Here is a 25,693-nt window from a genome sequence, read left to right as displayed (position 1 = left end):
TTAAAAAAAAAAAAAAAAAAAAAAAGGCCTTAGAAAGCCAAATCTTTCAATCCTTGTCATACTCTAGGAGCCCAGTTCATAAACATTTTCTCCTCTCTTTTTAATATGCAAGCAACCCCTACTCTCTGCCAAAGAAGAGAGGCTGTTACCAAGCCCCAAAGGAGAAGCTGTTACCAAGTGGAGCCCTCGGATAGTAAATTTGGCTTGAAGGCCCATACCAGGCTTCAGAGGCATACTACAGATTAAGCCAACACTGTGGATGGACCACTAAAGGTGTGCACTGCCAGACAGCAATTACTTGGTGAAATGCTCTTGTGTAGTCAGAAAGCACGAGGTTGACACAATTCATTATGCTCTGGCAGTTGTTTCTCCTTACACCATCTCCCAACAAGTCTCCCAGTACATTCTTCAGGTAAACAGGTCTCCCTAGTTTTTACTAAATCTAATGGATACTTTCGTTGCTGGCATTTACCTTGCTAGTCTTTGGAAACTGACAAAACTGACGAATGTGTCTTTCAGACACACATCTCAATACTGCCAATGCCACTTTTTGTTTATGGTCATCTTGCTTGTTAAAGTTCTTCTCTTTCAGTTTCCTCTGCCTATTCTTCCTCTGCTAACCCTTCAAATCAGTGCTTTTAACTTTTTCACTGAAATAGCACTAATAACAAATTTACTAAACATGTACTTCCCCACTGACCATTTTTATTAAGTGCATAAATAAGCTGGAAGCCATGAAGATGGGGTAAATTTGCATGAAGTGTCCTTTTAAAATGGTTCCAAAATTGGCACTGTTCTTCCTGTGTTATAAGTTGGTTCCAAGTTTAACTGCTTAACATTTTCTCTCCAAGTTTTCAAGAAAAAGTACCAATCATGCCACAAACATTTAGAATGCCTTCTCTAAGCATCTGGGTAGCCCTAGTCCTTATGAAATTTTACAGTCTAACCTGGGAGCCAGAAAGACATGTAAACAAGCAAGACAATTTCAGGTGCCATGTGTCCATAATGAAAGAATGAATAAAAGTAGAGTAAGTGGGGAGTTATGTTAATTGAAACAGAGAAGAGATAGCTTCCATGACATGTAAAGTATTTCTCTTACGGCTTCACATCCTTGGAGATTATTCCATTAAATTCTGGTTTTTTTCTAAGTTCTTAATCCTCTGTCCTCTTCAGTTTATTCCGTAATTTCCCCAGGTATTTCACCTAGATCCAACAAACACACACATGCACACACACACACACACATATACACACAAACATTATTTACACATGATGAGCTTGATCTGACATACATTAATTATGGCCCCAATACAATTTCAGAATGCATATTCAAGTATATGTGGAATGTTAACAAAATTAGGCCATATTTTGGCCATAGAGCAAGTCTGAACAACAAAATTTGAAAATAACAAAGTAGAGAAAAACTTTATCTGTACTATTCCTCCGAGGCCTGGGTATTAGCCTTCAAGCCCAACTTACTGTGTTCTCTGACCACCTAAGTCAGTGGTGGCGAACCTATGGTATGTATGCCACAGTGGGCTGTTTGTACTGAAAGCTCTAAAAAGTTCTGGAAATAAAAATTAAAAAGTCTAAATAAAAAAGTCTAAAAATAAAAAAGTCTAAAAAGTCTGGAAATAAAATATATCATAATAGAAATCATAGGATATTTTGATTTAAATATTTCACATCAAAACTTGTGGAACATAACTAAAATCCTAGAGAGAAAACAAAGCCTGAGATTCAGCCAACCTAATAACCTATGTACACCAGGAAATTAGGAAGGGGGATTAGGAAAAAAAAAAAAAGGAATGAATCCAAAATGGAGCAAAAATAAGACCAGCAATTAAAGCAGAAAAAATAGGCTCAAGAACAAAAGATGATTCTTTGAAGACTAGTAAAATGCACTACTGATTAAACTACTTGAGAGAGAATAAACCAGGAATAAAACAGCACTACATGTATAAGATGTAGGACATTAAACCACTTAATTCTAATAAATTCAGATGAAATGGGCTGTCTTCCGTGGGTCTCAAGTATTCCTGCATGTCTTGCTGGGCAAGATCCTGACTACTGCACATCACCCATTTCTCAGGCTCATGCTTATAGTAAGCAATTCCCTCCAGGACAAGAAAACTAGACTAGCTTATTGCCTACTATAAAAGCAGTCGATTCTTCAGCCTCACTACTGCTCAGCTGTGACACAAAACCACTACATGCACAGTGTGTACCTGGGCCCCTTCACATCACCGTGGTGAGACATAGGCAAGACAAACCAATGGAAATGTGCTGATGACGCTGTTTATGTGTAAGTAGAATATTCCTTAACAGACAAGCTGAAGAAGAATATTCTGAAGTCAATCTGTGAGGCCACCATTGGTACCATACCAAAATCAGAAGGACATTACAATAAAAACAAGACTATAGACATCCCTTATGTGTGCATCCCTGATGCAGAATTCCCAACAAAATTTCAACAATTGAATTCCAACAATATACTAAAAGATATGGTATGCCAAGCCTATAAATGTAATTTATCACATAACTAAAACAGAAAAACTGTATGATTGACTTAATAGGTATGGAAATGCATTTGACAAAATCCAACATCTATTTCTGATTAAAAAAAAAAACTCCTAGCAAACAATAGAAGGAAGCTTCCTCAAGTGTCTATCAGCAAATGAAGAGATAAAGAAATTGTGGTACATTGTAACAATAGAATATTATTCAGCCATAAAGAGAATAAAATCCTACCATTTGTGACAACATGGGTGAACTTGGAGTACATTATGCTGAATGAAATAAATCAGGCATAAAAAGACAGATACTGCACGAACTCACTTACATATTTAATCTAATAACCTCAGAATCAGAATTCAAAAGGTGGTTGCTAAGGGCTGATGTGAGGAGAGATGGTAAGATGTTGGTCAATGAGCAAGTTTCTGGAGACCCAGTTTACAGGATGGGTGGTGATGGATGTTTTAACCCGACAGTGGTAATCATGTAATGTATATGCATAGAAACTCATGTTGTACACCTCGAATGCATTCAGTCTTAGTCAATTAAATATTTTTAAAATTGAAATTTAAAAAGTATCATTCATAACATCAAAAATATTAAATACTGAGGAATTACGTGAAAGACCTACACACTGCAAAACTATTGTTGAATGAAAATAAAGGCCTAAAAAAATGGAGATATAATTTGTTCATGGAATTGAAGACTTGATACTGCTAAGATGTCAAGTACTCACCAAAAGATCTATAGTCAATGCAATCTCAACCAAAATTCTAGAGGGCTTTTTTTGAGATAGGGTCTTACGATGTAGTTCAGGCTGGCCTTGAGCTCATGGGGATCCCTCCTCAGCCTCCCAGGTGCTGAGGTTATGGTGTGCACCTCCACGCCCATCAGCACCCAGACAGTCTTTCATAAAGGTGCAAACAGAGGGTAAAAAGTGAGGCAGTGGTGCTTCTTCTTCGTCATATTCTCATGTGTCTTAATGAAACACCATACAAACACTTTTGTAATAAAATGTACTTTATGCTGTGTATTTATGAGGCGCTATTAGAAAGACTAAAATCCTAACAGAAACAAGTCTGTTTACTGAAAGATTTTTTATTTTAAAAGAAATTGATCAGTGCAATCCTGTGGAACCAATGTTTGTTACAGAAATTTTCTTTGCAAAAGTAAATGGAAAAACCCCTTTAAATTATTTATATATTAATTTAATTTTTGAAAACAAAAGTCACACGGTCTGCTTTGTCCTATTTAACTATAAATGCTATACATTTACAAACTGAAATCAAAGAAATGGACGCTATATAGATTTAAATGAAATCCTTCAAAGAATAAAACTGCTTCTTGATCTACTGTATTTTCAAAGTTATCATCAAGCCCAAATGAAAGTTGTAAACCAAAAATCCGTGTTTCTTTATAGAAAAAATATTAGATTAGCAAAGCAACATCTTAAAATGTATCTTCACCCAGTTGAAATTTTAGTACAGTATAAACTTGTGTATCAAGTCACTTTCCCTTATTTATTCTACTTTAAAAATATATACAACTATGATATCCAAATATGTAATGAGTTATCTGTCCAAACATAAATATTAGGGAAATTCGAACTGCTGCAACAGATTATGAAGACACTAAAAAAAAAAAAAAAAATGAGCTACAAATTATGTAGTAAGAGGAAGAAAAAAGGTTACTCAGCATTTATGTCTGGAGATACATATTTTCTAAATTATATATATATATATATATATATGCACCCCCCCCCATTGAGTAGACAGCCATCAAAATTTGGAGCTACAGACTCTAAAGTAAACCCCCACTCACTCTCTCTCTCTCTTTTTTTGTAAGACAGGGTCTTGTTATGTAGTTCAGGCTGGCCTTGAACTCACTATGTAGCCCATGCTGGCCTCGGACTCAGTGATCCTCCTGCCTCAGCCTCTTAAGCACTGGGATTACAGGCATGCACCACCATACCTGGCCACTCTTTTCAATAACAGGTTAACAGTGGTGATTAAAAAAAACTGTATCTTAATGTTTTCATGAAAAACCATTTGTGGTAATAGTCTACCTGCAGTATCATGAAATTTTGAGAGGCACAGGTTAAGTGACTGGACAACCTAAGCCAAATGTGGCAAAATCTATACCTGACTTTAATTGTGGCGTATCTGAACACAACAGTCCATGAGCAACCAGATAAAGATATTTTACATATGCCCATTCTTATCAATATATTAATATTAGTCCCTGAAACCTTCAAATCTAAGTATGAAGGGATGTTTCTAAAGCTGCAGGACAACTTCAACACAAGAACTCAGATAAATCTGCAAAGTCTTGAACTTTTTAATCCATTCATAAATGTTGAAAGAATAGCTATTTGGTCTTTAAGAATCTTAAAGGGCTGAAAACATTTCATCTCTTACTACACTGTGACATCGAAGAAAGCCAGCAGGGCAATCTGAATTCATTTTGTTCTTATATCCAGTTGTGTGTGTGTGTGTGTGTGTGTGTGTACGTGTATGCATGTGGATTTTGAAACAGCTTAGAATTGAGCTACTTCTAGTCAGTAGTGGTTAAGAGGCCTGAATTGCTATTCAATCAAGGTCCATGGCATATGACAGTCTTATTCAGTACTCATCACCTTTGGGTAAAAAAGGGAGGCACGGCAGAAGAGTAGTTGGATTTTTGTTTTTTAAACAGCAGAAGAGTCTTAAATTTAAATGTCCATATAATTTTGCATCATCTTGTATTTCAGTCTGAAATGCTTGAACAAAATCTTATTTCAGTCAGCTCAATCTATACAACTTATAAGATACAAACACAATCTAAACCCTATAATGTACAGAATATGTACTAATACTCATTAAATGAAGTACAATCAATGAAAATTTGCAAATAGGAAACACACATAGCATTCTAAACCTTTAAATCATTTTAGAATTGCTAAACAGATACTGCAGGAAAAAAAGCACAAGACAAAAATAAAAACAGAAAAAAACCCCCCAAAACTCAGTACATCACACCCATGAGGATGAAGAGGATGAAATGTATGGCATTTATGTGATACAATATTTCAAATGCCAACTTCAACTGGGAGGGACTTGAAGACACTGAAGCTGTATTAAGAGCAAGATCTAGCCAGTTAAAATGTTAAAATGACACAGATCACTTTTTTTTGTAAAAGCACTAGAAATGTAAAGAGTGCAGATAACTCACTAAAAATTTTACCCATTTAATTCACCCCTCCTCCAAATTATTATTCTACCTCTTGTAACAGTCTGGCTTTTAAAGTCTGTATAAACGCTATTATGTTATGGATACATACCATTTTCTATGTGGTAGCCTTTGTAGAAAAACAAGTTATAAATCATAGAATAAACCCCTCAAAAACAAAAATCTAACATTGTCCAAGCCAGCAAGAAATAAATTATATCACAATCAACTAAAAATTGTATCAATGTTAATTACCATTTCTATGGAAGACCCCAATATAATTAAGCAGTGCAGAATAGGGCTTGGGCTATAGTTAATCACATTTGGTTTCCTAAAAAACATAACTTTATTCACTATACATAAATAAAAAGTAATTTTCTTCCTCCATAACATATGTAGACATTAAATCTGTTTTTAAAAATATCAACTACAAGAAAAGTATTTTAAATGATTAAAATGAATCAAAATACCAAAGTTTATTGTGCGAAGAGTAATATAAACAACCAAGAAAAAAGCAGATCATTGGTGTTGAATATTTAACATAAAGAGCCCAAAATAAGTCCCAAAGTTTTTCCACCTTTACAAATAAATAAAGGTGTCCTTTCCATAGTTTGGGGATATGCATTGTACATCTCTCCCAGCAAGTACATGAGCAAGGTTTTAAAATGTTGCCAATATTAAGTTCTTCAGTACCTAAAATTAGAAGACAACAAAATTATAGTGGCAATGGTGTATCACTTCTCATAACGCAGTTATGATCCAACACGAGTTGTGGTGGTTCTTTTATCTGAGAAAAAGCTTTTCAGAAGAAATACCTGCCCTATGCTAACCACCAGAAGAATGAGGGCTTCTCCTACTGACCAATAGGCCACTCTTGTATTTAGATCCTCTGCTCGGCTGCGGCCTTGTGCTTCTCTCAATCGGAAATGAGTCTGATAGTCAATGACAGACTTCAGAGCTTCATGAATGGAAACACAGGCAGATTCCATCTGAAGAGAAAAGATTTTCAGTTAGTATGTTTAATACTTTCTATACAACCTGTATTTAGCATATTTATCCTTTCAGTCTGATCTCAATTCCTCCTTGGACTAACATTTAGTAAATGGGGACGCATTCATTAATTCATTTATGCCAGTTGTCCTGGGAATGCAACTCTTCTGCTCTTTTGCCTAGGACCAGTGGTAAAGCTAGAGAGGCCACAAAGAAGCTGTTTTCCCCAAACTGCGATGTCACCTGCATGGCATTAGTAAGGTGGAAGATAGGACACTTAAGCTAACCCAACAGAAATACTTATCAGGTAACACTGGCAGCTACAGAATTTTATGCACAGGGTCTTTAAAGAAAAATTAGGAGAAAGAGGACAGGTAAGTTCATCAATAATGAGTACAAGTCAAAGCCCAAATCAACCAAATATGGCATAAAAACAGATGGAGTTAGTCAAAGTTATTTCGAGTATCTTAAATATGGACATAATACTATCAAAATCCTTAGCTAATTTTTGAATCTGAAAATAAATGACCAGAGTATGAATCTCTATTTACATTTATCTATTTGCTAAATAAATCTCCCTTATACCAGTAAATAAACCAATGCATGTTTCCAACGGGATACAAGTTTCAGTTTCACTATTCAGTCTGTGAACCTTTATCTGTTAATACCTTATTCTTCTGCATTACACCATTTACTTTAAGAAAGGTTGTATCTAATTAATTAACTAATTAATGTTTTGGGTATTGAGTCAGGGCCTTGCTGTGCAGTTCAGGCTGGCCTCCAACTTGCAGTGATTCTCCTGCCTCACTCTCCGGAGTGCTGGGATTACAGGAGTGTGCCACCATGCCCAGCTGTATCTAAATATTTTTTATACAAGGGTTTAATATTTTTCGACTGACGTATTACTATTTTATTTCACAAACCACACATGTATTAATAATTTTAAAAAATAAGTTTTAACTTTAAGGTATACAGGCATTAGGAAATAATTTAAATATTTAATAAGGCTCTAGCAAAGTATAAAAGGAATAATTATAAAAATACTCAGTTAAAAGTGTTTTTTAAAATTTGAGAAATTGAGGTTAACAAAACTTATCTATTAGAATACACAAATGATTTTGTTTTTTTGAGGCCTCTAAGAATAAAACATTGACAAAATTGTGCTAAAATGAATGATTTTTAAGGAGTTTAAGAGCTGCTTCTGTAATTTCTTTGCTTCCCATGTATTTTCAAAATAACATGTGACCCACGGGTTCTTTGCCTGTAAAGTACACATAAGAAGAGCAAGGATTTGACAGAAATTCAGAATAAGTACCATTTGGAGCCTGTCCAGGAATGTGGGTTAAGAACTTGTGGGTTAGAGAAAAATCAACTTAATTATACAGATTCATACAAATTTTGAGATGTGTGTGGTATTCTTTTTTAAAATGGCGATTTTCATATATATTCAAAAGAACAGAGACTATGACAATGAAGTCCATGTCAATAATTAACACATGGTTAATCTTGTTTCATCTATAATCCTCATCTATTTTTCCCAATTAGGTATTTAAAGCAAATTCCAGATATTTTCAGGTTAGCTGCAAATACTTTCTACACTTTATTCCTAAAAGATAACACTTTAAAAGGATGGTGGTTTTCCCTGATGTCTCCAAGTTGTTTTCAAATCAGAATCCAAATAAGGTCAACACAGCCATTCAGCTGGTATGGCTTTAAGTCTTTAGTCTTTAGGTTCTCTTTCTTTTTCTCTCTTTTCCTTGCCATCTATTTATTTAAAAAACCAAGTTCTCTACCTTGTGAAGTCTCCCGCTTTTCTGGATTTTGTTGCCTCTTTCCCATGTTGTTCTCTGTTCTAGGTATTCACTGTAAACTGTCGGCTGGAACTAGAGATTTGAGGGGATTTGGGTGTGATGTTCTGGGTGGGAAGCCTCAGAGCAGGGCTGTATACTTCTTATGACATATTATGACAAAGCACATAATGTCCATTTGTGAATGATCATTAGATTTAGATGACACTGGTTTGATCCATCCATTATAAAGTTTTCCATCAGCTTTTTATCAGTTTTTCACCAAACAGTTATCATTCCTATTCTAGATCCACTATTTTAGTAATGGGTAAAAACCAGTGATAGTAAAACTCATTCATTTATTCTCCATTTATTAGCTGGTAATTTTTTCCATTTTAAAATATGAATAACTACTTTGTAAGTATTTCTCCTACATGAGAAACTTACTAGCTTTTTGAAAGTATTGACATTAAGAAAAGATTTAAAATGCCATATGGAAAGGAGGCTAAGTAGTACTAACTGCTTTACTACCAATCATGTTCTATTTGCCCACTTACATTTTCAGAGTAAGCTGCCTTCTTACACAAATTAAAACCCATTACAGTAGAGGGACGGATTAAGTTATAAACAAAAGTCTCAAAGAAAAATCATTTTACAAAGGGATGTACCTTTCATACAGGATCCTACAGAAAACATTTCTAAAACTAAGCTTGAATTAAGGCAGTTATATACTCTTACAACTGTCCTTATCATCTGGATGGTTAGCAGAGAAACTAAATGGAACCTGGAAACACTGAAAACATCAGTTTAAGGTTTTAACAAGTAGATAGTAAATAATTCCTTTTTTTGTGTGTGTGTGGTAGTATTGGTACTGTTGATTGAACCCAGTCTTGTGCTAAGCACTCTACCATAAGCTCTTTTATTTCGTAAATTTTGAGACAGGGTATTCTAAATTGTGCAGGCTGACCTCAAGAATTGCAATTCTCTTGCTTCAGCGTTTTGACTAGCTTGGATTATAGGTGTGTACCAGTACAATAATTTCTTTTCATGCTTTGTAAACAATCTTTAAGATACAACCTAAGCTCATATTGCATTTGACCAGGAAATCAAACAGCCTCTCTTAGCAGTATCTGTTTACTGACTTTAAATTTCTTTTGCTTTTTATTAACCTTTCTTCAATTTAAACCCCAATTTAGCTTACATTAACTATTTTTGTTAGATGACATCATTAATCTTCAGTATTTTACCTAAGTTACAGAAAATTAATGTAACAACAGTTGAATAACACTAATTATGGTATAAAGACCACTGTGTAGTGTATTTATATGTTAATTTAGGCATCATTTCATCCGAATTACACTAACCTACTAAGGCACGGTAGCAACATTCCTTCACAGGTTACAGAAAAGCACTGAAGTAGTGCTTAGCCTTCCTAAATTTCCCTTACTATTGATATTCCTATCTTAGTGACTGTTACCAATTGAATCTTAAATGTCCCTCAAAGGCCAGTGTATAAGGCTTGGTCACTGGAGGCATGCCCTTGAAGGGGACATAGGGGCATAGCCTCTCTCCCTGCTTCCTACCTGGCATGAGGTAAGGTGCTTTCCCACTCCTTGCTATGATGTTGCTGCTGCCTTGCCACAGGTCCAAAAACAATGAAACCAGTTAACCATGGACTGGAACCATAAAGCCACAAGCTGCTTTTAAGCTGATTATTACAGGTATTTTGTCACAGCAATAAAAAACCAAGTAATAGTGATCTTCCTTTCATTTGAATGCTTTCTTCACACTTAATATTTTACATTAAATCTTTTAACATTGTTTTTTACTACAAAAGTCTTAAGTTCTCCGTGAAATGCTTAATCTACTGAAAAATTAAGACAATTCTGAGGCTTTAATTCAATCTTCAAAACCTATGTTCATCGATGAGTTAATGCATAATATTAAATTATGTTTATTTCTTAGCTATAATTATATTAGTACTATTTTATCAACTTTTTATTTACCTGGGTAAGTGCACTGACTCGGTTCTCACTAGGAAACAAAGGTGGGTCTTCTCCAACTTGAAAATCAAAATATACAGTTTTATGTGTAAAAGTAGAAAATTCATTGCTGAAACAAAATTTGTATGTCCCATTTCTGGAAGCTGTGAAGGTAAAACTATCATACTGTTTCTTCATCTCTTTGTATAACACTTTACCATCAGGATCTTCTAATCGACAGTCTACATCATAGTGACCACCAGTAATCACCTAAAAGAGATTAAGAAAAAAAAGAGAGATCACTGCAATGATGAGAAATTAACCAATTACTTGTTAAAATGGCAAGAAGGTTATGGGCCAATAACTTTCACTATCACATGCAATTTTACATTGAAAAAAATTTTCACCAATGGTTGAAATGGGAGGCAGATTTCAGTTCATCCAAAGTTTTACAGAAACTAGACAAGTTTCCTCATGGAGAAGGAATTTTTATTCATTTCAGGCAACTGTGCTAGTTAATACAGGAATATTCTATCACTTAATTTAGAAGCAAGTGATGAGGAAGAGACATTAGGTTTGAGAGTTCCTAACCACCATGAGACTAAATGATGCAGTTTTGTTATTTTCAAGTTTCAACTCCCTTGGTTCACATACTGACATTCTCTATCAATAAAACAGAAGTCAAACTTTGGACTTCAAAGAAAGATGTTACTCATGTGAGCTTTCATTACTTCAAAAAGATGATGACTAAATGAACTATGTTACAAGATCATTTTGGTAAACGAAATATAACTACATACTTAAGAAACTGTAAAAATAATATTTATATACTAATACACAAAAAATGTTTTGATGTAAAAAAAAGAGGTCTTTTCAAGTGGGTATTTACCCATCCCCCAAAAAACATCGTTTTTCCAGTAGAAAAATAATGACTTTGTTTTGATATACCCAGTTATTCATACTTGATCACTGTATTTTGAATTATCAAATACATACATATAAACTGATAGGATGTAGACTCATCATCCTTGTTCCATCAATTTTTATTTTTTGATGATACTGGGATTGAACCCAGGGCCTTTGCACTGAGCTACATCCTCAGCCTTTTTGCTTGGAGAAAGGTCTTCTTATTAAGTTTCTAAGCTGCCTAGGCTGGGCTTAAACTTGCAATCCTCTGCCTCACCCTCATCAAACTATTTAAAACAAGTTCACTTATTTGAGTCAATACCCTTTTAAATTGTCTGGTCACCTAAGACTGAAACTGGGGATCATCCCAAACTTAATGTCCCTACCTATCCAAATGATCACAAAAACTTATCTTACTATCTCTCTCAAATTCATCCCAGTCCTTCCACTCCTAATCCACAATAATTTACTGTCACAATTTCTTACAAAGTTTTGCACAGTTTAACTTGTTCTCCCTCTAACCCAGGGTTTCCCACCCTTGGTACCACTCTCATTTTGAGCTGGATAATTAATTGTAGCACGGGGTAGGTTGTACTGTGCACTGCACCATGTGCAACACCCTGGTCTCTACACACTACCTGCTATTAGCAGCAATCCCACAACATGCCAACTGAGTGTGAGTGGAGGGGGCATTCTGTCTTTCTTCACCACTTTCACTGAGCACTCATTTAAAATTTTTTGACAATGACACTTCATTGTGGACTACCAGAAAATCCAAACCTATTAACAGTGATATACCATTTCATTGTACCACCTATTAAATGGGCTCAGGATCTCTCATATTCATATCTTTGCTTATTCTATGTCCCAAGTTTTCTGGACAAGTTTTCACTTTACATCTGAACTGACCATGGCAGTTCAATAGCGTTTGTTTCCTATAGGAGAATCACAGGACCCCAAAAGACAATGCTTACAAATCTAGTTTATTACAGGAAAAGGATATAATTTAGGGCTGGGGATTTAGCTCAGTGGTTCCACCGCCAGCCTGGCAAGCACAAGGTCCTGAGTTCAATCCCCGGTAACCCCCCCCAAAAAAGAAAAATAAATCATTAACAAGAATATAATTTAAATCATCACTGCCAAAGACTATTTCACAAGGGTCTAGAGATGTCACATGTGGGCTCCTTTGTCCTCCCTCTGTGAGGTCGATGGCCAAACACATGCTCTCACACAAGTGTGCAAGGAACACTCAAAAAAGTATGCTGGCTAGGTTTTTAAATATTTTGTTGGTCATACAGACATATTCCTTCTATGTACCCAGTTTCAACAGCAGAGTCCTTGGTGGCAGTGGGGTGTTGTAGAAGTGGGGAGCACACACCCAAACCAGGTACAAATCATCAATCTTACTGTTACGAGAAAAAAGAAATAGGTTGACAAACTGGTACAAACCTCCCCCAAAGTCCTCTGATCCATAGTCACAAAAAAAGTGAAACTATTATTACGCAGTATATTTTAGCACCATGCACAAACTATAGCAGAAGGGCTTAGACTTTTTTGAGGCCTGTTGGAAAGTTCCAAACATACCTGCCTAGGCTGCCATTCCTCCCTCCTTGGTTATTCGATAGAGCAATTCCTATTTATCCTGCCAGACTGTTAAACATCAGTCTTTCAGCTAAATTTCTCCTGAAGATTCCTCTGTCCTCTCCCAACATTCTACCTTGTTTACATTTTTATTGCTACATTTACCTAACATACCTGAACCACCTGGCATACTATACACACTTAACCAGGCTATTTTTTTTTAAGCTGGTGTAGTATCCTTGACACCCAGCACAGCATCCACATATTTAAGAATTCAAGAAATATTTATTAAATAAAAACAAAGGAAATTCTGGCTTACACTTTATATTAATATTCCTGCTACATATGTTCTTTTTGGTCCCTAGTCCTAATCCATGAATTTAACAAGCATAAGGGTCATCCTTAATCTCCCCTTCCTCACCCACCATAGCCAATTACGACCAACTCCTGTTGACTTTAACTTACTTCATTCTCTCCAAACCTTTTGATTTTTCTCCTTCCTCATTTTTACAGCCAGAGTCTAAACCATTATCATTTCTTGCCTGGAACTGACAAGAGTCTCCTACAGTCTTCCACATGTATTCTGAAACATCTTAACCACCTTTTCTACTTTCATGTTAAATTCCATGCAGCCACTAAGATTCTGGTCATGTCACTGAACTACTTAAAATCTCCTGATGGTGTCCTATACTCAAAGGAAGATCTAAAATCCTTAACATGTCCAGCAAGGCTCTGACAGACTGGCCCCTACTTACCTCCATTCCTCTGACTCCTATTTTCAACCTACTGAATCTCATTATGGTGCTCAAATTCTTAAGTGTTCACTCTACCCATAGGATATTCTCCATCTCCTTTACCAAAGTATTTACAACTCACCCTTTAAAGTTCAGGTTAAAATGAGTTTCTGAAAGATCAGACTACATATTCCCTACTTATTGCTATTAAAATACAGTTTTGATGAATGTACTAAGGTTCTAATTACTAAGTACCAATGTACTAATTCGAATGGGTAATACAGCTCCGGCAGTGACTTTATCTGTTTTGATCACTTCTGTATCACCAGCACCTAGCACACAGTGGCTGCTCAATTGCTAAATGAGCCTGTCAACAAAGACAGAGTAAATAACGTTCTCACCAACTAAATAAAGGACATCCTGTTTAATAAAGCTCCTTTTAAAATACAACCCCAAAGACAGGAAGGGAGCTCGCATTTATCACAATTCTTTTGGGAGATGGCGGCTCATCCTCTAACGGAGCATTTCCAAAGACAGGGACTACCAAGAGTCTTGCTACCGCCGGAAAAACTGAAAAGCAATGGAGTCAGATATTGGCAGCATTGCAAATCCAACTAAAATGGAGATTTTATGGGAGGATGGGAGTACTTGGACTGGGCGTTCTAGAATAGGAGTAACCTTTTTAAAAAAGGAATCTTTCAAGGAAGAAAGCTCAGTACGGCTTACAATAAAAGCCATCAAAGCATGGAAAGAAATGTTATGACTAGTGAAAGCGTTTCTAGAATTCATACATCTTAACTGACCTTTCATGTCTCTTGCTCTGACCTCTGAGAAAAGGAAGCCAAATGCCCTGCACTGATCACATAGAGGTGATTCTTTAATTAGCTAAAGAATGAAGAAACACGACAGAGGGAGTCACCCCAAGATCACAGCCCCAACCCTGGGGCCCGCCAGGCCCGTGGTACCTGGAACTCGAGGGTGCACTTGGTGCCCTGAGTTATGTCCTCGTAGAAGCACTGCTTGGCGTTGTCCGGCAGCTCGAAGGTAATCTCGGAGGCGCCGCCAGGCGCGGGCAACAGCAACAGCAGCAGGAGCGCGAGCATCCTGCTGCCCCAACGGCCCGCAGCGGCCGACTCCGGCCGCGGCATCCCGGGACCGCGGCGGCCTCAGCAGAGCTTCGCGGGGACGCGGGTCAGGTCCGCGCCGACTCACCACGCGCGGCAGGCCTCACCCGGGGCGGCCCGCGAAGACGCAAACGGCAGAGCCGCCCTGAGCCTCAGGGGGCTGCAGGGTGACAAGGAACCGCAGGATTCCGGGAAGAAGCGCTAAGAGGCCGGCCACGGATAGGCAACGACCTGAGGAACAGAGACTGCTGGCAGAGGAGCGACGGAAAAGGCCAGAGATGGCCGGAAGTGGCGGTGGTGCTGGCAGGAAGGGGCGGGGCCTAAGACACCTGCACAGCGACCCGGATGTATTCTCCTGGGGAGACTTTGGAGTGCGTACGTGGAAGCGGGCGAGGCGTCCTTCGCATTCGGCACGAGGGGCGGGATGAGGCGGAGAAGAGCAGGACCAGGAGGGGGTGTGGCCTGCCTTTGGCTGGGAGGGGCACGTGGCGGAGGACTAGCGGGCTTCCGGGAGTGCTGATTTTTAATGGCCTTTGTCCGCAAAAGAGCTAAGTGCTGGGGGAAGCTCCGAGGCAGTAAAGATGGCCTCATTTTGCAGCAGGGGAATTATGCAATTGTGGTAGAACTCTGTGCGGTTTTCAGACGGTATTCTAATAAATACGTAATAACTATTTGGAGGAGGCAGCTTGGCAAAGAGTGCAAATTCTGAGAAAAGACTGCCGGAGTTCTGATCCCTGACCTGCTGCCTCTTGACCACCTGACTGAGCCAGGTGCTAACCCTTTGTCTCATCCTTTGCATCTGTAGAAAGTACCTATCATACGGAATTTCACAAGGTTTTATTATTTGAAAAAAGCACCTAGAAGAGTGGTTGGCACATGGTAAGCACTAGATAAGCTTTTTATTAAATATAAATATCTATTGAGCATTCTTTATCATCAAGTTCATTCCACCCTTCAAAAAATACTATTAAGTATTTACTACGCTTGTCTTACTGATGCGGAAGGACCAAAAAAAATTGAGTAACTTGCGTAAGATCACACCACTAGTTTGTGTTGGATTGCTTAAAAATAATAGTGGATAATAGTAGCAAGTGGTGGTGTTTTCTAAAGGGCGTTAGGTTTTCGCTTTTAACCCCTAGACAGGCAAGTAGGGCGTGGCCTGTCAATCAGGCAGATCCAGGACACTTGCGAAGAAGAGCAGTTCCCACGCCCCGAACCTGGGCCAATCCAGAAAGTGATATCTTCAATTCTTCTGACGGAAATCAAGAAGGATTTTGATAAGACAGCTTAGCTCAGACCTCAGCCTAGAGAATGAAGGTATGCAAACAAGATAATTTGGAGGACTAGGTCAGGCAGGACTATCACGTCCCTCCTGATTGGGTGCCGGTCACCCTCAGACTCAGCAGGCTGCCCCTCCCACAGCACCTTGCTCATGATCCTGTGTTTCTGTTGTGCTACTCTCCTTACTCTGTTTTCAGAACTCAGTTGCTGGCTACTTGAACCCTGTCCTTCAAGTCTCAGCATAAATGGTGCTTCCTGAGCTGGGTAGGTCAGTGGTCGTGGAGCAGGAGATTAGAGCAAGCCAGGCCATTGGGCAAGTGGGAGTGACCTGCTAATCAAGGAGATCCAGGACACAGGCGCAGAGAAGCAGTTCCCACGCCCTGCACCTGTGACTAACAAGAAAGCGCTATCTTCAGTTCTGGTGCGAAATCAAGCCGGTGTGTGATATGACAGTCTAGATCTAATGTCCGGGTAGACCCAGAGAATGGGTTGAGGGAGAGGACAAAAGTCGTCAGCCATTAACCTCATGGCCACTGTGCTTTCTCTTTCTTAGCAGTTGGCTCTCAGCATAGTGTACTTCTTTTCCTACCTTTAAAAAATGTAAAACCTTGCTACCCTTTGCACATGTTTTGTCCAATTCTTTGTTTAAGACAAGAACCTGGAAAGAATCTCTAGAAGGAGCCCACAGCACACAGGAGTGCTGTACCACCGAACTACATCTCCAGCTCTTTTTAAAATTTTGAGACTGGCTTTCTCTAAGTTGCCATGGGTGGCCTTGAACCTGTGTCAACCTCCTGAGTAGCTGGAATTACAGACAAACCCCATAGCACCCAGCTTTTTTTCCCTAATAAATGACCATGGTGGGCTCTAGGCAACAAGGGGTGAGTCCATGGCCCCCAAGAGCTAGGAAAGAAGTTTATGAGAAGGAAATGGAGGCAGATAAGAGTCAGGCAGGGACTTGTGAAGGTGGGAGTGGGGAGTACAAAAGGAGAGAGGTGCAAAGCTGTTCCTTGGGTGGGGACAACCAAAGTTTGTCCATGTCTAAATTCAAGGAATAGTCTTCCCGGCACTCAGCACTCAGTCAGTGACAGACAAATATTGCCTGAAGCTGCAGAACAAAACCCAAAACTGCAAATAAAGCAATCCTTCAAAATACAAGTTCTCTTTTTTTGCAGTTTTATAGTTCCTAATAAGATTGTGCATATAAAGGCATTTTTGAATGTGATTGTATTAGTCATCTTTCCTGTCACTGGGACCAATTACCAACATATACAACAGGCTTGATATATGTAACAGGCTTCAATCAGGATCCATGGCTGGCTGGCTCCAAAACAAAAACATTATGGCAGAAGGGCTTGGTGGAGGAATGTTGCTCACTTTGTGGCTAAAGGAAGCAGAGCAAGGGAACAGCACCAGCAAGAAATATGCCCCCCAAAGGGACCCCCAGTATTCCACCTCCATCTGGACCACACCTCCTAACACCACATTCATTTATGAACATCATTAGTCAGTGTATTAATCCACTGAAAAGTACAGCACCACCATGGTCTAGTCAGCTTTTCAGGAGCTCTTAAGTCTATTTCACATCTAAGTTTAACCATTACACTGTTCCTTCTGCTCCTGTTATGGTCACACCCTTTTATGACATCAGTCATTTTTTGAACACATTCCACAATTTTTTTACACATTTGGCATTGAGTTTTCACGTTTACTCTGCTTCCCCTTCTGACAATGAGCACTAAACTGAACATTTCAATATGTTCCCTATATGCCATCATCTGTGATTTTTTCCTTTTGTCACTTATGCAAAACACTGGTAGTCAGAACCTAGGATCAACTTCCTAGAAGACATTTTTATTTAATAATGCAGAGGATTTTTTTCAGCATCAAGAGTGAAACTCAAGGCCTCTTGCTTGCCAGGCAGGTACTGGCCCACTGGCTACATTCCTGTCCCCCCCTTTTGTAGAGGATTTTTATATATAATTGTAAAACTGATTTAAACAGTAGGAGCAAAGATTCATCTGGAAAAGATTGGAGATAGATTTGCAGTGTACTCTGCATCCTTATTTTTAGGTATTTAAGCTAACACACATATTTTAGCTGGCAGATGCTCATGGATTCATTGTAACAGGCTTGATTCAGGACAGATTTGGAGAAAAAAATTGTTTACAATCTTCAGATGATGAGAATTCAGATAGTGGCGGATACTCAGCTCTTACATGATTTTTTTCCTTAGTAAAAATTTGTCTGATATATCTGATATTTAAGAGAAAGTAAAATATATCAATTAATTAATAATTCTTCACAGTTCCTTAATTTTAAAGAGTTAGATACAAAGATATACACAAAGAGCACATATTTGGAGATTTTGTGATTCCTAAATCAGTGAGTAGTTCTGCATATAATTTTTCCAAAATAGGCAATAAATTTTAAATTTAAAATTGATGTGACCACTTCAGAACCTTACTGAGTGTGACAACCTACTTGATATTGAATACAGAATAAAATCACAAGGAAACTCTGATGTTGGCCAGTCATGCAAATCACATGTATGTCTCAAGAAAGGAACAGAAGGTCAAAAGGACACTAGTCTTCAGAAACCACTTACCAGTGACATAGAAAACATGGAAGGAATCTTTGGAAGCCAGGAACCCAGTCTTTTGTACCTTAGCTCATCAGAAAGTGTGGTAGTCAGATCAGCTTGTCACCTCCCTGCAGAATTTTCCCCACATTTTAGAGTAGGTTACTAGAAAATATTTTAAATTCATATTTGAAAAATCCCTTTGTGTTTTAGAAAATGGAAGTTTAAGACAGTAACAACCACACTATCATCCTCCAGAAAACCAATTTGGCACTGTCCAAAAATGCAGGGAGCAATGGAGGGAAAAGCTTTAGGTGGGCAAATAGCCCCCAAACCATTCCACCTGGTTTTCTTTCAATTCTCCATCATGCCCGCCCCACACCATGCTGGCCACCAGGTGGTGCTGCTCACTGTTTAAATTTTCTGCTCAGCGCCAAACAACTGCATTGTTCTGTTTTCCTCTGAGATTCATAGTACAACTAAAATATTTGAGCAAAACTTTGCTAAAGGGCACCAGAAGAGCAAAAGGGAGATGAAAATAAAAAATGGTTAGTGAGTGAACAGATCATATAAGCCACACTAACAACTGTGTTTGGAAAGACATGTTAAAGGATTTGGACTTTTCCCTATGGCAGCGCAGAACCACTGAAGAATTTTAACCATGATAGAACCTAATTAGAATTCTATTGTAAAAAAGAGTATTTTGGCTGCCATAAAATGACTGGATTAGAGAAGTGCAAATACGGAAACAAGGAGACTAATTGAAAGACTAACAATAACCCAAATAAAACATGGTGGTGACCAGAAATAATATAGCTGTCTGGTGATGGCTGAAACTTACTGGGATAGGACTGGGTTTGGAGACAGGGAGTGTCATAATGACCCTCCTGTACTGGGGGATGCTGCCCAGCAGTGATTGTGAAAAATGTTGTGGGAGAACAATGGAGACAGAGACCCTGAGGTAGAGGAAAGGTTTTCATAAATGAGGCCTGGGTACTCAGGAATTCAGAAAAATCCCATTAACATAAAAGAAAGTGGAGTATCCTTGCAGTGAAGAACTTGAGCAGCTGTTTCTTGGAAAACTGAAATACCATTCTATAAATGAGAACCTCTTTCTAGGCAGTGTGCTACGTGTTTGAAATAGAAGGAAGAACTCAATCATTCTTATTTTTACAGTAACTCCATCTGTTTCCTATCACCCTGCAAGTCAGAACTGTCTTCTTGATCTTGTGTTTGGCACATAATAGGTAATCTGCAAACATTAGTTGAAAGGACGGAAGGATGGAAAATAAAAATAATAATTATATGAAAGTACAGCACCATTCGGAATCCTGCTTTCCCTTCATATTGAAATATATGTTAATCTTATTCTAAACATTTGCACATACTAGAATGCAGTATGGCATTTTTCAAAGAACTATATTTACTAGACTGTCCTTAATCATATATGTTATCCTTCTATCTAGATGTCCCCCCAAAGCCTCATGCAGTCATAGGTGGGGCTTTTTCCAGAAGTGGCTGGATCTAGAATGGGTGACACTGGGATGAATTCATGGTGCAATGCTAGGCTCAAGGGCACTAGGATTAAGGGTGTGAATGCTACCTGCCCTAAGTAGCCTGGATAAGATACAAGGGACAGAAAGAGCTGTGGCCATCCCTTGTTTTGCTACCTCGTGCCCACCATAAACTGTTTCTCCTCTGAAATACCTGTCTGCCATGCCTCCCTGCCTTGGAGCCAGCCTATTATGGACTGAAACCTCTACAAACTGTGAACTAAGTAAATCTTTCCTCCCTTCACTTGTGGGTGTTGGGTATTTTGCCTCAAAAACAAGAAAAGTAACCTAGAGAATATATGATTGTATTTTTTATTTATAGGAATATTTTAGTTAGAAATAAAAGTACACTGACAATTCCAAAAGAATAGTTCTAGGAATGTGGCCAAGGCAAAAAGCAATTGGAGAGGATCTTAGTTAATGTGTACTGAGCTTAACTAACAGGCCTTAAAACATGCAAAGTTCTATTGTCAATTTACATAACTTGTATGGAAAGGATTAATAATAAAACAATGTTTTTATAGCTTTATAGATGCACTGGAAAAATAACAGTCATAATCTTGATGACTGAGAGAGACAATGTATTAAAATTAAAAACAGCCTTGTTACAGTATCCTTTGAAAAGGCCACCCTGTTTCATCACGTCAACTACAAAATATTCTAGATTACACTGCTATATAAATCATACTAAATGGCAAGAAGAGTGTTACCTTCTGTGTTGTAGCCTCATTATATTATTCTGTTTCATTCATCCAAATCCAAGGAATCATCCTTGATTTCCCTGTTTTCCTCAGTATTTCTTTGATTGAATGTTTTGATAGAGAGAAGAAACTCTAATGACTTTAACCTAATACTTCTTACCATAATTTTCCTTACTTCATAGGCAAGAAGCCAACCTGAAACTGTCATCAATTGTTAGTGCTATTTCAATACTATTGTCAGAAACTGAGAAAGTAACAATGTATCTTGTGTATCTAGTGGGCTTTGGGTCAAGCTGACTTGGATCAAACCAAATGCAGGATGTAGGCTGGACATATCTAGTAGTTTCATACTGGCTTTGAAGAAAGAATTTTTAAATTTGTGTCTTTCTTTCACTTTATCATCTGGTAAGGCTATATTTTTGGAGTTTGAATGTCCCTCAAAGATCTATGTATTAAAATCTTGGTCCCCAAAGAAAAATCATTGGGAAGCAGTACAACCTTGAAGAAGTGTGGCATAGTGGGAGGTCTTTAGGTCATCAGGAATATTTTCTTGAAGGGGGCTGTGGGACTTAAGTCCTTTTTTCTTTCTTTCTTTTGTTCTTTCTTTCCTTCTTTCTTTCTTTCTTTTTCTTTCTTTCTTTTCTTTTCTTTCTTTTTTTAAATGTTGCTTCTTGGCCATGAAGTGAATGAATTTGCTCCTTTGAAGCAAATTCACATGCTTCTGCCATCATATGATTCCTTGCCACAGGCCCAGATCAGTGCAACCTGGAACCTGCACAACTGAGCCAAAATAAACTTTTCATCTTTATAAATTGATTGTCTGAGGTATATTGTTATTGTGATGGAAAGTTAACGCAAACAGCTTCAAAAATAATTTTCCTGCCCTAGTACGCTGTATATTGTTCCGAGATGAGCAGAGAAGGGAGGTTAACTGTCTAATCATCCCAAGCCATGGGCTGTGGGCTTTACATCCTAGAATCTGAACAGAAATTTTCAAGCCCTTTATCTCACTTCAGATTCTCCCACTAGCCTTTCTGATGTACTGAGATCATTCAGTATAACACATTTTCCTGATTCCAGAGATCCTGTCATCAATCTAATTATCCTGGAAAGAGTGAAGGGAGAAGCACTTAATGCTGTTTCTATAGCAGTGAGAGGATGAGTGAGAGGGATGTGTTTAATATATCCTATCCAACATGGCTACCCTCGAAAGTCTTTGGATTTCTTTCTCAACTTCATACAAAGGAATACAGTATGTAGCTTTTTAAAAGTACCCTTTAATTCAGTCTTTTTAAATACACCATCTTTCCTGAGGCACTATTGCATCATACTTACTCTTTGACACTGATATCCTAATCAAGCAGAGTTCTTTAGTTGCAAGTAACAGAGACCAGCCTTGTCTCATTTAAGCTGAATAAGTAGATGCTAAAAGGATAATGGATCACAGTACAGTAGGACCTTAGAAAGAACCAAAGGGAGTGAAGCTCCAGAGATCCTTGCAGATGTTTCTCTAATGCCTCCATTGGATGTCTCAGAGTCAAAGGTATTTAATTCCTATATCTCCATTCAGGATTCAAATTCTCCAGAGCATAAAACAGGGCTAATTTGGAAGCATCCACCTCTGTGAAAGTGAGGAAGGGAATGTTTTATAATTGACATACTACAGAATCACAGGCCAAAGATTTCCTGTAAGTTCTTGGCTTCCTGGAGCCTTTATAATGTACCACATACATGTGTATGCAAAATCCACATGTACACAATCACAGTAATAACCTTTAATTTCCCATTTTAAATGCTCAGATTAGAGCACCCATCATGTTCTTTCTCTCATGTGTTCAATCCAAAGCAATTCTGGGCACTTATCTTACAAGATAAAAGATATTGTTGCCCTACGCTTCAGTTCTTTGGTAATCTGATTCCCTGTTATTTCCCACAATCCCTTACACATGGTGCAAAAGGGCAGCCAATCTCTCTTACCTGGCTGCAAGAAATTTAGCTAATAACCACAGCTCCTCACGCATCTTGCCTGCTTAATATAACATACTGTAGCAGACCAATGAACTTGGGCCAGAGGCATGTTTAACAGCAGCCTTCCAATACTGTCAAAAATAGCCCTGACTTAAACAAGGGGACTGAAACAGGGAAGCCCTGGCTCAAGGACTGTGACAATATGATGTGCTGGATCCTGATATCTGGTGCCTGAGTTCCCTTGCTTAGACCTTCCTCCTGAGTCTCCAGCTAGATTGACAGTTGATCTGCCCAGCAGCTTCAAGAAGGAAAGGGCCACTGACTCTATTATATCCCCCACACCCATGTAACCACTGAGACAAACAGGCCCTGACAATCTCAAATGGCCTCTAAAGTTGAGCCCCACCTTTGCATGATGCAAATGACATTGTAGTCATAAGGGACTTCTTAGCAGCAATAAATCTGGTTTGACTGAAGTGACACGAGATTGTTAGTTTTTCTTTTGGAAAATCTTTAGAGATGAAAAGTGAACCAGGAATCTGGATGGGTGGGAGCAAGGTGTGCTCAGATTGGGACCTACTCAGAATTTCAGCTAGCAGCAATAAGGCGAGAAGGCTTCTGAGTAGAGACTGAATGAATGCACCCTGTGCATTCCCCACATGACCCGATATTTTGCCTTGAACACATGCCCTTAGGCGAAATTATGGTATCAATTATTCTCAGTTTATTGGTCTTATGACAGTCTAACATCTTCCTGATAGTAAACCCACAACAGCCTGAATGTTTCTACATTTACGAACAAATTAACTGGTACATTTATTGTATCTCCAGGACTTACTCAGTGTCTGACACACAAAAGGTATTCAGTGAATATTCTTGATTGACTGAATATATAGCAGGACTTAAATGTACAGAATTGCTGTATTTTCTGAAACTGTTTTGCTTGGATCTTCCTATTAACATCTGAGTTCCCACTCTCCTCCAAATACCTTTTGTGAGGCATGAGGGTACCTAAGATAGGCCAATTAAAAGACATTCCTGCTCCTTTTTGTCTAAATTGCCTTAATAGACCACACAGCTGTGTGTGTGTGTGTGTGTGTGTGTGTGTGTATGCAACTGTTATTCTCTTTAGTTATGCTCAGCTTTCCTGAGCACTTTGTCCTTTTCCTCCGATCTTCTCTAAAGTGATGTTGGGTATAGAAGAAGGTATTTCAGGGGGAGAAACAAATCCTTGAATAGACAGTGTCCTCTGGAGTGTCCCTGGCTGTCTTCATTGATGTCCTGAGTGCCAATCACTTCCTATCCTGAAGGTATAAGGGGCTGATGCCTGGAGCTTGGAATGCTCAGTTTGTGTTCCACACACTTCAGGTCTTCCAGTTTGATTACGGCTTGGGGTGCCCTTTCTGAGACAGCCTCACCTGCATTGTTGCCAGCACTGTGGACTCTGAGGCTCTGCCATATGACTCTAACAAGCTGACTGCACACCTTTTGAAGTACGGTAGCATCTCCTCTCACATGCAGTACTCATTAAATTTGGTAGTGAGTTTGTTAGAAGTCTGTTAGAAGGCTCTCAACATAGCCTTCTTCCCAATACCCTCCATGTTGTGTAGCAGTCTTAGGGTCCTGCCAGTGTTTAACTGATAGAAAATGGGGAAAGGTAATTCTGCCCTCCCTCTCTCTAATGAAGCTGTGTAATAGATTGGCAAATGTCTCTATTGGTGTGGGACAGACTGGTAGATAATTGTCCCTTGAGTGTTCCAGACATGAATTGATGAGCATCCTACCTTAATTTGTCAACCACACCTTCAGCTAACACCTACAGAGAAAAGCTGAGGCTTCCTGCCCTTCTCTTTTTCTTCACACAATCCTTCAGGTCTACAGCTTAGGTTTTCTACTTCCGTGCTAATTCTCTTCATCTTGACTGATGACCATAACTAAAATGAACTGGCAGACAGGAAGCTATAAAGAAAGAGGGAGTGTCCAATTGTAGATGAGAATGTCTTAGCTGGGAAAAACTAAAAAAGTATTTATTTTAATGAATTCCCTCAGGCTTTCACTGATATTATAGTAGACATCTTATTTTGCTATAAAAAGCTGTCTATAAAAGGAAGAATTTACTTTCCTTATTTATTTACATATCATATATTTAGTATATTACCACAAATGAGGGCTTTTGGTAGGCTCTGGGGTATAATGGTGAGTAAATTTAGTCAAGGTCTGTGTTCCTAAGGAACTTACTTTCTAGTAGGTAAGGAGACTCAGATAAAATGATAGCTGTGATGAGCTCTAAGGATGAGGGGTACAGAGTGCTATGAAAGCACCTAATGTGGTGGTGGGTATTGACCTCATCAGGGTCATTAGAAAGGTCCCAGAGGAAATGGAAACTAAGCTGAGGATGATGGGTTGTTCTATGGAAACAAAGGTACTCCCTGCTGAAGGAACATCATGTCCAAAGGTTCTGTGGTAAGGAGGCCATCTTACCTCCCATAATTACTGCTTCTTAGTTTTACATGAGGAAGGTAAAATCTGACCATAGACTGAACTATGGTTTAAGTGGGAAATTGGTAGTAATTATTATCTAATTTGTTAAATTAGTAAAACTTGGTGCCTTTCTACTGACTGATTTTCTAAAAATACTGACTTTTCTGCAAACTATATGATAGAAATTATTTTCTTGACAAAAATGATTTCAAGGAGACAATATTGTTTAAAGCAAATAAAAATTTTAAAATCATAATAGGAAACATAAACCTGATCTTAACATTTTTCTGTTACAAAGCTATA

The 25,693-nt window shown here is 38.3% G+C and overlaps 1 protein-coding gene across 2 annotated transcripts; it reads right to left on the bottom strand.

Annotated features, from left to right (window-relative positions):
* Nucleotides 1-5,180: 5,180 nt before the first annotated feature.
* Tmed7 (transmembrane p24 trafficking protein 7) lies at nt 5,181-15,137 on the bottom strand. Of its 2 annotated transcripts, XM_087194692.1 has the most exons (4): nt 14,667-15,137; nt 10,505-10,750; nt 6,583-6,710; nt 5,181-6,414 (listed from the first exon to the last, which is right to left on the bottom strand). In XM_087194692.1, exons 1-4 carry the CDS (start codon nt 14,847-14,849, stop codon nt 6,408-6,410), a joined length of 564 nt encoding a protein of 187 aa, XP_087050818.1. In that variant the 5' UTR covers nt 14,850-15,137; the 3' UTR covers nt 5,181-6,407. The 2 variants fall into 2 exon arrangements, with proteins under 2 accessions (XP_087050818.1, XP_004836233.2); XM_004836176.4 differs by having other exon boundaries at nt 5,181-6,710; nt 14,667-15,136.
* Nucleotides 15,138-25,693: the final 10,556 nt, after the last annotated feature.

This window comes from Heterocephalus glaber, unplaced genomic scaffold, assembly GCF_053883595.1.
Source record: "Heterocephalus glaber isolate CG9 unplaced genomic scaffold, H.glaber_assembly_v1.0 deba00001606, whole genome shotgun sequence".
Classification (NCBI taxonomy): Eukaryota; Metazoa; Chordata; class Mammalia; order Rodentia; family Bathyergidae; genus Heterocephalus; species Heterocephalus glaber.
The sequence above is the reverse complement of the archived record's forward strand: the minus strand, read 5'-3'. Positions and strand labels throughout refer to the sequence as shown.